General features: G+C 39.9%; 1 protein-coding gene across 3 annotated transcripts in view; it reads left to right on the forward strand.

Annotated features, from left to right (window-relative positions):
• Positions 1-1,526: 1,526 nt before the first annotated feature.
• LOC133552724 (sodium/potassium/calcium exchanger 3-like) overlaps positions 1,527-12,188 on the forward strand; it is a 28,449-nt gene continuing 17,787 nt past the window's right edge. Inside the window, exons 1-5 of one of the 3 annotated variants that reach the window (XM_061900142.1) lie at positions 1,530-2,409; positions 2,525-2,620; positions 7,198-7,274; positions 8,508-8,582; positions 8,683-8,767. In XM_061900142.1, the coding sequence (XP_061756126.1) occupies positions 2,301-2,409; positions 2,525-2,620; positions 7,198-7,274; positions 8,508-8,582; positions 8,683-8,767 (442 nt within the window). In that variant the 5' untranslated portion in view covers positions 1,530-2,300. Of the gene's footprint in view, positions 2,410-2,524; positions 2,621-7,197; positions 7,275-8,507; positions 8,583-8,682; positions 8,768-12,188 lie in introns of all 3 variants that reach the window. The other 2 variants (XM_061900143.1, XM_061900144.1) reach the window with 2 other exon arrangements.

The following is a 12,188-nucleotide window of genomic DNA, read 5'->3' on the forward strand; positions in this document are numbered from 1 at the left end:
GTTGTTTGTTTTAAAACCTCATCCTCAAGGTAAGATGCTTTCCAATTGCAAGCTTCCACAGTCTGCTGGGACGCCTTGTAGTCTTGTGCAATGCTACAGTGTAGGGCTGCGATTCTTTGGGTGTCCCACGATTCGATTCGATATCGATTCTTGGGGTCGCGATTCGATTATATATCGATTTTTATTTTTATTTTTTTTCCCCCCGATTCAACGCGATTCTCGATTCAAAAACGATATTTTTCCGATTCAAAACGATTCTGTATTCATTCAATACATAGGATTTCAGCAGGATCTACCCCAGTCTGCTGACATGCTGGAGTAGTAGATTTTTAAAGAAAAAGCTTTGATGATTGTAAAGGACAATGTTTTATCCACTGATTGCAATAATATTAAACGAACCAAAAATATGACTTATCTTTGTGAAAACATTGGACACAGTGTGTTGTCAAGCTTATGAGATGCAAGTCTTAGCCACTGTGTTTTTTTTTATTTTTATGAGTGAAGTGAATTATATTTATATAGCGCTTTTCTCGAGTGACTCAAAGCGCTTTACATAGTGAAACCCAATATCGTAGTTACATTTAAACCAGTGTGGGTGGCACTGGGAGCAGGTGGGTAAAGTGTCTTGCCCAAGGACACAACGGATGGCGGAAGCGGGAATCGAACCTGCAACCCTCGAGTTGCTGACACGGCCACTCTACCAACCGAGCTATGCCGCCCAATAAATGTCTATTGATGTCAATGAGGGATTTTTAATCACTGCTATGCTGAAATTATAACTAATATTGATACTGTTGTTGATCCATCCATCCATGTTCCGCTTATCCGAGGTCGGGTAGCGGGGGCAGCAGCCTAAGCAGGGAAGCCCAGACTTCCTTCTCCCCAGCTAATTGGTCCAGCTCCTCCCGGGGGATCCCGAGGCGTTCCCAGTCCAGCCGGGAGACATAGTCTTCCCAACGTGTCCTGGGCCTCCGTTGGACGTGCCCTAGACACCTCCCTAGGGAGGGGTTCGGGTGGCATCCTGACCAGATGCCCGAACCACCTCATCTGGCTCCTCTCGATGTGGAGGAGCAGCAGATTTACTTTGAGTTCCTCCCAGAGCTTCTCACCCTATCTCTAAGGGAGAGACCCGCCACATGGCAGAGGAAACTTATTTGGGCCGCTTGTACCCGTGATCTTATCTTTTCTGTCAAGACCCAAAGCTCATGACCATAGGTGAGGATGCGAACGTAGATCGACCGGTAAATTGAGAGCTTTGCCTTCCGGTTCAGCTCCTTCACCACAACGGATGTTGTTGATTATATTCATTTTTGTTTCACTACTTTTGGTTTGTTCTGTGTCTCCTTTCAATTGCTCTGTTTATTGCAGTTCTGAGTGTTCCTGGGTCAGGTTTGGTTTTGGAATTGGATTTCATTGTTATGGTATTGCTGTGTATACCGTATTTCCTTGAATATCCGCAGGGCGTATAGTATGCGCCTGCCTTGAATTACTGCCGGGTCAAACCCGCTTCGCAAAATAATTAGCGCATGCTTATTATTACCGCCTGGTCAAACTCGTGACGTCACGAGTGACACTTCCCCCTGTCATTAATTTCAAAATGGCGGAGGCTGATTTCAATACCGGTCATTTGAAATTGCATAAAGGGAAGAAGATTAAGAGCTATTCAGTAGGATTTAAGCCCCAAGCTTACATCACACTCACATTTTTACTGCATGCCTTTGGTAAGTGCCGGAGCGAGAAGAGGTTTTAAAATAGTGCACGCTTACTTTTACCGCATGCCTTTGGTAAGTGCAGGAGTGAGAAGATGTTTTAAAATATTTAGGAAATACGGTAATTTTGTTGGATTAATAAAAAAAAAAAATCGATTTAAAGAAAAAAAGAGAATCGATTCTTAATCGCACAACGTGAGAATCGCGATTCGTTTTCATATCGATTTTTACCCACTCCCCTACTACAGTGTCTCCTCCTCCCTGCTCTGCAGCGACCCCCGAAAGGGACAAGTGGTAGCAACGGTGTCTGCTCGTCCTCCCCGCCCTGCAGCAGCACCAGTGCAGCCGCCCACTGACAGCAAGGGCGCCCCCTGGTGGTGAGCCATCGCACCGGCCAGCCGCCTCGCCTTCCTCCGATCGTGCAACCCCATGTTTCTTCCGGACCCCGGAGATGTAAAGACTCTTTTGGAGCCCGGATGCCTTCCAGCTGGCTCGGATGCTAAGATGCCTTTGACGGGCTCAGAATCAAACAACAAGAAGCTGCTTTTGAGCCATTTCAGGAGCGTGGACATGTTCTGAACGAGCGGCGGAATGAGAGCGGCGAGAAGACCGAGGCAGACGCTGCTCCTCCCCCGGCTCTGCGTCGCTGCTGTCGGTCTGCTTGCAGCCGCCTGGCTGGTGCATCCCGGTGATGTCACAGGTGCAACATATTATGTGGCAATATTTTCTACATTATCAAACGGAAGGATGTGTGCTGCAGTGTTGATCCCCATAAAAAAGTAATATATTCTGTATCCCTGAACCAATCTTTGCAGCCTTTCATGGACCCACTGGAGATGATAACATCTTCCTATCCAAAAAGGAGGTCGCCACACAGAAAGATAACAACCACAGCACAGATTCAAAATCTGGTAAGATGAAATCATGTTTGATTAAATGATGCCACACGCATGATCAGCACCTATGATTAACATGTGACGATGCAGAGCACACACACATCCTCTTTCAACACACCTGGCAGGGTGTCCACCACCCCAAACTCTGCACACCGACATGGTAAGGCACACTGAGCCTTTGAGGGATGCGGTTGCTAAGAAACTGAAGGATGAATCTGTAGTTGAAATCAAAGCGCCATGCAGCGACCTGCTGTAATGACCCGCTGATTAGTGGCCTCTTCATCCTAAGCAGTCTCATCACTTAAACATGTTTGTCTGAAGTGGGGAGGCATTTGGATGCTGAGAGGAGGTATGTTGAGTCTAATCTAAATCATGTACTTGAGGGACTTACAGACCTTTAGATAGAATACAGGTTGGCTCCATGTTTTTATCAAATTTACTGTCTGATCAGGGGTTTATGCTGCCAAACATCCATGGGTGAGATGCGTCAGAACCACTACCAATACTGTACGAACCCCGTTTCCATATGAGTTGGGAAATTGTGTTTGATGTAAATATAAACGGAATACAATGATATGCAAATCCTTTTCAACCCATATTCAGTTGAATGCACAAGAAAGACAAGATATTTCATGTTCAAACTCATAAACTTTATTTTTATTTTGCAAATAATTAGGATTTCATGGCTGCAACATGTGCCAAAGTAGTTGGGAAAGGGCATGTTCACCTCTGTGTTACATCACTTTTTCTTTTAACAACACTCGATAAATGTTTGGGAACTGAGGAAACTAATTGTTGAAGCTTTGAAAGTAGAATTGATTCCCATTGTTGTTTTATGTAGAGCTTCAGTCGTTCAACAGTCCGGGGTTTACGCTGTCGTATTTTACGCTTCATAATGCGCCACACATTTTCGACGGGAGACAGGTATGGACTGCAGGCAGGCTAGGAAAGTATCCGCACTCTTTTTTTCAAAAGCCACGCTGTTGTAACACGTTCGGAATGTTGCTTGGCATTGTCTTGCTGAAATAAGCAGGGGCGTCCATAAAAAAGACGGCGCTTAGATGGCAGCATAAGTTGTTCCCAAACCTGTATGTACCTTTCAGCATTAATGGTGCCTTCACAGATGTGTAAGTTACCCATGCCTTGGGCACTAATGCACCCACATACCATCACAGATGCTGGCTTTTGAACTTTGCGTCGATAACAGTCTGGATGGTTCGCTTCCCCTTTGGTCCGGATGACACGATGTCGAATATTTCCAAAAACAATTTGAAATGTGGACTCGTGAGACCACAGAACACTTTTCCACTTTGCATCAGCCCATCTTAGATGATCTCGGGCCCAGAGAAGCCGGCGGCGTTTCTGGATGTTGTTGATAAATAGCTTTCGCTTTGCATAGTAGAGCTTTAACTTGCACTTACAGATGTAGCGACCAATTGTATTTAGTGACAGTGGTTATCTGAAGTGTTCCTGAGCCCTTGTGGTGATATCCTTTAGAGATTGGTGTCAGTTTTTGATTCAGTGCCGTCTTATGGATCGAAGGTCACGATCATTCAATGTTGGTTTCCGTGGAGTGATTTCTCCAGATTCTCTGAATCTTTTGATGAAATTATGGACCGTGGATGTTGAAATCCCTAAATTTCTTGCAATTGCACTTTGAGAAACGTTGTTTTTAAACTGTTTGACTATTTGCTCACGCAGTTGCTAACAAAGGGGTGTACCTCGCCCCATCCTTTCTTGTGAAAGACTGAGCATTTTTTGGGAAGCTGTTTTTATACCCAATCATGGCACCCACCTGTTCCCAATTAGCCTGCACACCTGTGCGATGTTCCAAATAAGTGTTTGATGAGCATTCCTCAACTATATCAGTATTTATTGCCACCTTTCCCAACTTCTTTGTCACGTGTTGCTGGCATCAAATTCTAAAGTTAATGATTAGTTGCAAAAAAAAAAAATGTTTATAAGTTTGAACTTTAAATATGTTGTCTTTGTAGCATATTCAACTGAATATGGGTTGAAAAGGATTTTCAAATCATTGTATTCCGTTTATATTTACATCTAAGACAATTTCCCAACTCATATGGAAAAGGGGTTTGTAAATAGAGTGATTGATCTGTGTTGTTTACAAGATTATGACTATTAATAGAAATAGAGTGATGGATGTGTGTTGTTTAAAAGATGATGACTATGACTATGAATATAAATAGAGTGATGGACCTGTGTTTTTTTACAAGATGATGACTATGATTAGAAATAGTGATGGATGTGTGTTGTTTACAAGATGATGACTAGTATGACTATTAATATAAATAGAGTGATGGATCTTTGTTATTTACAAGATGATGACTATGATTAGAAATAGTGATGGATGTGTGTTGTTTACAAGATTATGACTAGTATGACTATTAATATAAATAGAGTGATGGATCTGTGTTATTTACAAGATGATGACTATGATTAGAAATAGTGATGGATGTGTGTTGTTTACAAGATGATGACTATGATTAGAAATAGTGATGGATGTGTGTTGTTTACAAGATGATGAGTAGTATGACTATTAATATAAATAGAGTGATGGATCTTTGTTATTTACAAGATGATGACTATGATTAGAAATAGTGATGGATGTGTGTTGTTTACAAGATGATGACTAATATGACTATTAATATAAATAGAGTGATGGATCTGTGTTGTTTACAAGATGATGACTATGATTAGAAATAGTGATGGATGTGTGTTGTTTACAAGATGATGACTATGATTAGAAATAGTGATGGATGTGTGTTGTTTACAAGATGATGAGTAGTATGACTATTAATATAAATAGAGTGATGGATGTGTGTTGTTTACAAGATGATGACTATGATCAGAAATAGTGATGGATGTGTGTTGTTTACAAGATGATGAGTAGTATGACTATTAATATAAATAGAGTGATGGATGTTTGTTGTTTACAAGATGATGAGTAGTATGACTATTAATATAAATAGAGTGATGGATGTTTGTTGTTTACAAGATGATGACTATGACTATGAAATAGAGTGATGGATCTGTGTTGTTTACAAGATGATGACTAGTATGACTATTAATATAAATAGAGTGATGGATGTGTGTTGTTTACAAGATGATGACTATGACTATGAATAGAAATAGATTGATGGATCTGTGTTGTTTACAAGATGATGACTATGATTAAAAATGGAGTGATGGATCTGTGTTGTTTACAAGATGATGACTAGTATGACTATTAATATAAATAGAGTGATGGATGTGTGGTGTTTACAAGATGATGACTATGACTATCAATAGAAATAGAGTGATGGATCTGTGTTGTTTACAAGATGATGACGATGACTATTAATATAAATACAGTGATGGATGTGTGTTGTTTACAAGATGATGACTATGACTATCAATAGAAATAGAGTGATGGATCTGTGTTGTTTACAAGATGATGACTATGACTATTAATAGAAATAGAGTGATGGATCTGTGTTGTTTACAAGATGATGACTATTAATATAAATAGAGTGATGGATGTGTGTTGTTTACAAGATGATGACTATTAATATAAATAGAGTGATGGATGTGTGTTGTTCACAAGATGATGACTATGACTATTAATATAAATAGAGTGATGGATGTGTGTTGTTTACAAGAAGATGACTACCTTGCACTGCAAACACTGCTGTAAGAGTTGGTGCTGTACAATTTCTTGTGCTAATCAAAATCCTCATAAAACATGTTTTTTTTCCACATCTTTATTTACATCAATTAAATATAGTGCCGATAATACCAATGAATATTGATAAGTAGCACTGATATTGGTAATGTTACGATAAAATCTTTACAATATACATCCCAAGTTGTTGTTGTATTATCCTCTCTCGAGACTCGAGAATTTCCTGTTATTAGCTGCAACATCTACACTTCTTAAACTTTACTGAGCACTTATTATCTTGAGGTTATTTCAAGCTAGTTTAAAGGTTAGCTTAGTTTAGCATGTTTGCTCCCGGCTTGCAGTCTATGTCTAACACGTTTAGCCTTGTTCTGCACTGAAAATGATACTTCAAAGTATACAATTCTGCTCATTCGCCATAAAGGAGGTGTTTATTCTTATGTGTTGTGGAGCCGCTCCACACTGTGTATGGAAACCCATAATTGGCTGCTGGCCGCTTGTCAGCCGGGGGACCAAAAATCAGTCTGTGATGGATATTATTTTTCATGAAAATGGGCCGATTGTAATAGCAGCACATCTCTATTTAAGACAATGTTCCTTGAAAGGGAAGTTTGGCCAGGCAGCGTTTGAAGGGAATAGTTGTGAGAAGTGTGTAAAATGGCAGGACAGATTGTGAGGAGTCACAAGCAAAAGGGGGGAAAGTGAATTAAGATGCAAGTAAGGCAGCTTAGTCACACACTGAGCCGCTCACTTCTGCAAAGACAAGTCCAAAAGAAACATGGACTAAGCCGTGAAGGAAAGTTTCTAATCTTAGAACAAGACAATCAAGTAGATTTTCTGTGTCGTGATGAAAACAGATAATGAATAACGTTCCACTATTTGTTGTTGTTGTTGTTGTTGTTGTCGTCTGTAGCAATCAGTGAGTTTCCTCAAGACATTTTTAGTCTGGAGCAGAGGAGAGAGGGAGCCGTCGTCCTCCATGTGCTCTGTGTGAGTGCTCTACTGCCTCACAGGAAAAATACTTTTCTTCTTCTATCTACATGTTTCACTCCCTGGCCATAGTGTGTCATGTTTATTTTCTTCTTCTTCTTCTTCTTCTTCTATTTACATGTTTCGATACCTGGCCTTAGTGTGTCATGTCTATTTTCTTCTTCTTCTTCTTCTTCTTCTTCTTCTTCTACCTACATGTTTCACTCCCTGGCCCTAGTGTGTCATGTTTATTTTCTTCTTCTTATTCTTCTTCTTCTTCTTCTTCTTCTTCTTCTTCTTCTTGTTATTCTTCTTCTTCTTGTTCCTCCTCCTGCATGTTTCACTCCCTGGTCATAGTGTGTCATGTTTATTTTATTTTTTCTTCTTCTTCTTCTTCTTCTTTTTCTTCTTCTTCTATCTACATGTTTTACTCCCTGGCCATAGTGTGTCACGTTTATTTTCTTCTTCTTCTTCTTCTTCTTTCCACATGTTTCACTCCCTGGCCATAGTGTGTAATGTGTATTTTATTATTTCTTCTCCTTCTTCTTCTTCTTCTTTTTCTTCTTCATTTCACTCCCTGGCCATAGTGTGTCATGTTTATTTTCTTCTTCTTCTATCTACATGTTTCACTTCCTGGCCATAGTGTGTCATGTTTATTTTCTTCTTCTACCTAAATGTTTCACTCTCTGGCCATAGTGTGTCATGTTTATTTTCTTCTTCTTCTATCTACATGTTTCACTTCCTGGCCATAGTGTGTCATGTTTATTTTCTTCTTCTTCCTCTTCTCCTTCTTCTTCTTCTTCTTCTTCCTACATGTTTCGCTGCCTGGCCATAGTGTGTCGTGTTTATTTTCTTCTTCTTCTTCTTCTTTTTCTTCTTCTTTTTCTTCTTCTTGTTCCTACATGTTTCACTCCCTGGCCATAGTGTGTCATGTTTATTTTCTTCTTCTTCTTTTTCTTCTTCTTCTATTTACATGTTTCCCTCCCTGGCCTTAGTGTGTCATGTTTATTTTCTTCTTCTTCTTTTTCTTCTTCTTCTTCTTCTTTTTGTTCCTACATGTTTCACTCCCTGGCCATAGTGTGTCATGTTTATTTTCTTCTTCTTTTTCTTCTTCTTCTATTTACATGTTTCCCTCCCTGGCCTTAGTGTGTCATGTTTATTTTCTTCTTCTTCTTTTCTTATTCTTCTTCTATTTACATGTTTCCCTCCCTGGCCTTAGTGTGTCATGTTTATTTTCTTCTTCTCCCTTTGCAGGCTATCTACATGTTTCATGCCCTGGCCATAGTGTGTGATGTTTATTTTGTGCCCTCATTGGAAAAAGTCTCAGAGGTTTGTTGTAAACTTTATTGGGACTTGTATCCAAATCCAAATGATACGTTGCACACCACAATTTTTCACCTTTTATTGAACCCTTTTGTTTGCCCTGTAGAACCTGCAACTTAGCCAGGATGTTGCTGGGGCAACCTTCATGGCAGCTGGAAGCTCTGCCCCTGAGCTCTTCACCTCCTTGATCGGTCAGTGTGACATACAGTATGATTTACTCTATGCTTACCACCATGATGCTCCATCAGCAAATTACACCTCATCATCAGCATCTTCACCAGATTGGCTTTTAGTGCAAGGATTCTTAACCTTTTTGACCTCGAACCTAACTTTTCCACTACAGAAGGGCCCACTCAAATATTAACACTGATTTAGTCATCTTGGTTTGAATCATATTCAATAATTATATCCAACCTACTTACAGTTTACAACCTTGTCAAAGGATATGAAAACATGTGTTCATCACAAAGATTATTATTTGTATAACACATAAACCTTAGTGCAGTGGTTCTTAACCTTGTTGGAGGCACCAGCTTCATATGCGCATTCACCGAACCCTTCTTTATCCATCCATCCATTTTCTACCGCTTATTCCCTTTTTGGGGTTGCGGGGGGCGCTGGTGCCTATCTCAGCTACAATCGGGCGGAAAGCGGGGTACACCCTGGATTCATAATTACCTGGTTTATTAATAACTACAAAATAGAATGCATAACATACACAACAATATGTATTTCTGGTGAGTGCCGTTGACAGTTTAAAAATATCAACCTTATTCTATTTACTGACATACAATTGTAAGAGCAAAACAAAGTCAGTAGTACACAATAAGTCAACAAAAGCAACAAGTAATATCTACTACTCATTTAAACAAAAATAAAAAACATAAATGTGTTTTATTTATGTTGCACGATTGCACCAAGACAAATTCCTAGTTTTTGAACCCCTTTTCAAACAATGGCAATAAAACCATTCTGATTCTGAAATCTTTGGAGTTTTTTTCCCTTAATGTCCTCTCAGGGAAATTTTCCCCAAGTTTGTAAACATTAACAACAACAAAAAGAAGGATTTTGAGAGACAATTTAATCAATCGATCATATACTGATGCTACTCTTGGTATCCATCCGTCCTCCTCTAATACTAGCTGTGACAATGCCGATATGTATTCCTCTTTTGACTTTGTGCTCGCTTACTTTCTGCTGTAACGTACTTCCATCTACACTTCTTAAAGGGGAACATTATCACAATTTCAAAAGGGTTAAAAACAATAAAAATCAGTTCCCAGTGGCATGTTGTATTTTTTGAAGTTTTTTTCAAAATTTTGCCGGTCTCCGAATATCCCTAAAAAAAGCTTTAAAGTGTTTGATTTTCGCTATTTGCGATGCCACTGGCCATTTCCCTGTGACGTCATACAGTGCTGCCAATGTAAACAAACAATGGCGAATACCACAGCAAGATATAGCGACATTAGCTCGGATTCAGACTCGGATTTCAGCAGCTTAAGCAATTCAACAGATTACGCATGTTTTGAAACGGATGGTTGGAGTATGAAAGTATTGAAGAAGAAACTGAAGCTATTGAGCGAATAGCTATTGACGCTATTCATAGCCATAGCATGGCCGAATAGCTGCGTTAGCATCGCCGGTAAAATGTGCGGACCAAACGATCAGGACTTTCGGATCTTGTGACACTGGAGCAACTTAAATCCGTCGATTGGTAAGTGTTTTTTTCGCATTAAATGTGGGTGGAAGGAAACGTAATATAGTTGCAAATGCATCTGCAGGTTATCCATACATCTCTGTACCATGTCTGCGTTAGCACCGCCGGTAAATAGCATGTTAGCATCGATTAGCGTAGCATGTTAGCATCGATTAGCTGGCAGTCAACATCAACAAAACTCACCTTTGTGATTACTGTGACTTTATCGTTACAAATGCATCTGCAGGTTATCCATACATCTCTGTACCATGTCTGCTTTAGCACCGCCGGTAAATAGCATGTTAGCGTCGATTAGCATAGCATGTTAGCATCGATTAACTGGCAGTCACGCCGCGACCAAATATGTCTGATTAGCAAATAAGTCAACATCAACAAAACTCACCTTTGTGATTTCGTTGAATTTATCGTTGCAAATGCATCTGCAGGTTATCCATACATCTCTGTGCCATGTCTGTCATCGCCGGTAAAATGTGGAGCCACTTTGGTACATTCAACGGGGGTCTGGCGGCAGACACTTTCGCATCTTCGGGCCAGTGGTGCAACTTGAATCCCTCCCTGTTAGTGTTGTTACACCCTCCGACAACACACCGACGAGGCATGATGTCTCCAAGGTTCCAAAAAATAGTCGAAAAAACGGAAAATAACAGAGCTGAGACCCAATGTTTACAATGGGTTGAAAATGAAAATGGCGGCTGTATTACCTCGGCGACGTCACATTCTGACGTCATCGCCTCCAGAGCGATAAACAGAAAGGCGTTTAATTCGCCAAAATTCACCCATTTAGAGTTCGGAAATCGGTTAAAAAAATATATGGTCTTTTTTCTGCACCATCAAGGTATATATTGACGCTTACATAGGTCTGGTGATAATGTTCCCCTTTAAAGTTTCCTAAGCACTTATTTCTTGCTGTTGTTTTAAAGTAGTTTAGCAATTAGCTGAGGTATTAGCATATCTACACCTAGCTTGATCTGGATCATGTGTAACCTCGTCTTCCAATAATAATGATGTTTGATAATGATACTAAGAAATGAAGGTTACCGTATTTCCTTGAATTGCCGCCGGGTGTATAGTATGCACCTGCCTTGTTTCGCAAAATAATTTGCGCATGCTCAAACTCGTTTCGCAAAATATTATTTTTATTAGCGCATGCCTTGAATTTCCGTCGGGTCAAACTCGTCACGTCACGAGTGACACTTCACCTGTCATCATTTTTCAAAATGGAGGAGGCGGATTTCAATAATTTGAAATCGCATAAAGGGAAGAAGATTAAGAGCTATTCAGTAGGATTTAAAGTCCAAGCTATTTAATTTGCTAAAAAGAACAGTAAGCAGCTATGTTTTATTAATATACCGTAGCTGTGTGTGTCAAATATGAGTCATTAAATGACTCCCGCCTCCTGGTGGTAAAGGGCGCTAGTGATCTTTCTTGCGACTACGCAGCTGCAGAAGAAGTGACAACAAGAAGCAAGAGTGAGCAGCGATCGTTTATTTTTTCCTCACGCTTGCACTTTTAACATGGAGGATTACATATCTAAAACTAAACAGTTTTCTAAACTGGACTTTCAATCGAAGCAGGAGGTAATAAAGGAAAATCTCCATCGAGACAGAAAGACTTTCAAAACTGAAGAAAGATAAGGAAGACTTCTATAAACAAGTTATCGATGCTTTTGATCAGAAGGAGCTGCGCATGGACTTCATTTATAAGTAAAGTTAAGACCATAATACGTTTTTTTTTATTAAATCTGCTTTTCATGATGGTATCCTTACATCACACTCAAGTTTATAAGCGAAGGCCTAAATTTACCGCATGCCTTTGGTAAGCGCCGGAGTGAGAAGAGGTTTTAAAATAATCAACGCATGCTTGCCTTTACCGCATTCCTTAGGTAAACGCCGGAG

This window comes from Nerophis ophidion, linkage group LG05 (assembly GCF_033978795.1).
Source record: "Nerophis ophidion isolate RoL-2023_Sa linkage group LG05, RoL_Noph_v1.0, whole genome shotgun sequence".
Taxonomy (NCBI): Eukaryota; Metazoa; Chordata; class Actinopteri; order Syngnathiformes; family Syngnathidae; genus Nerophis; species Nerophis ophidion.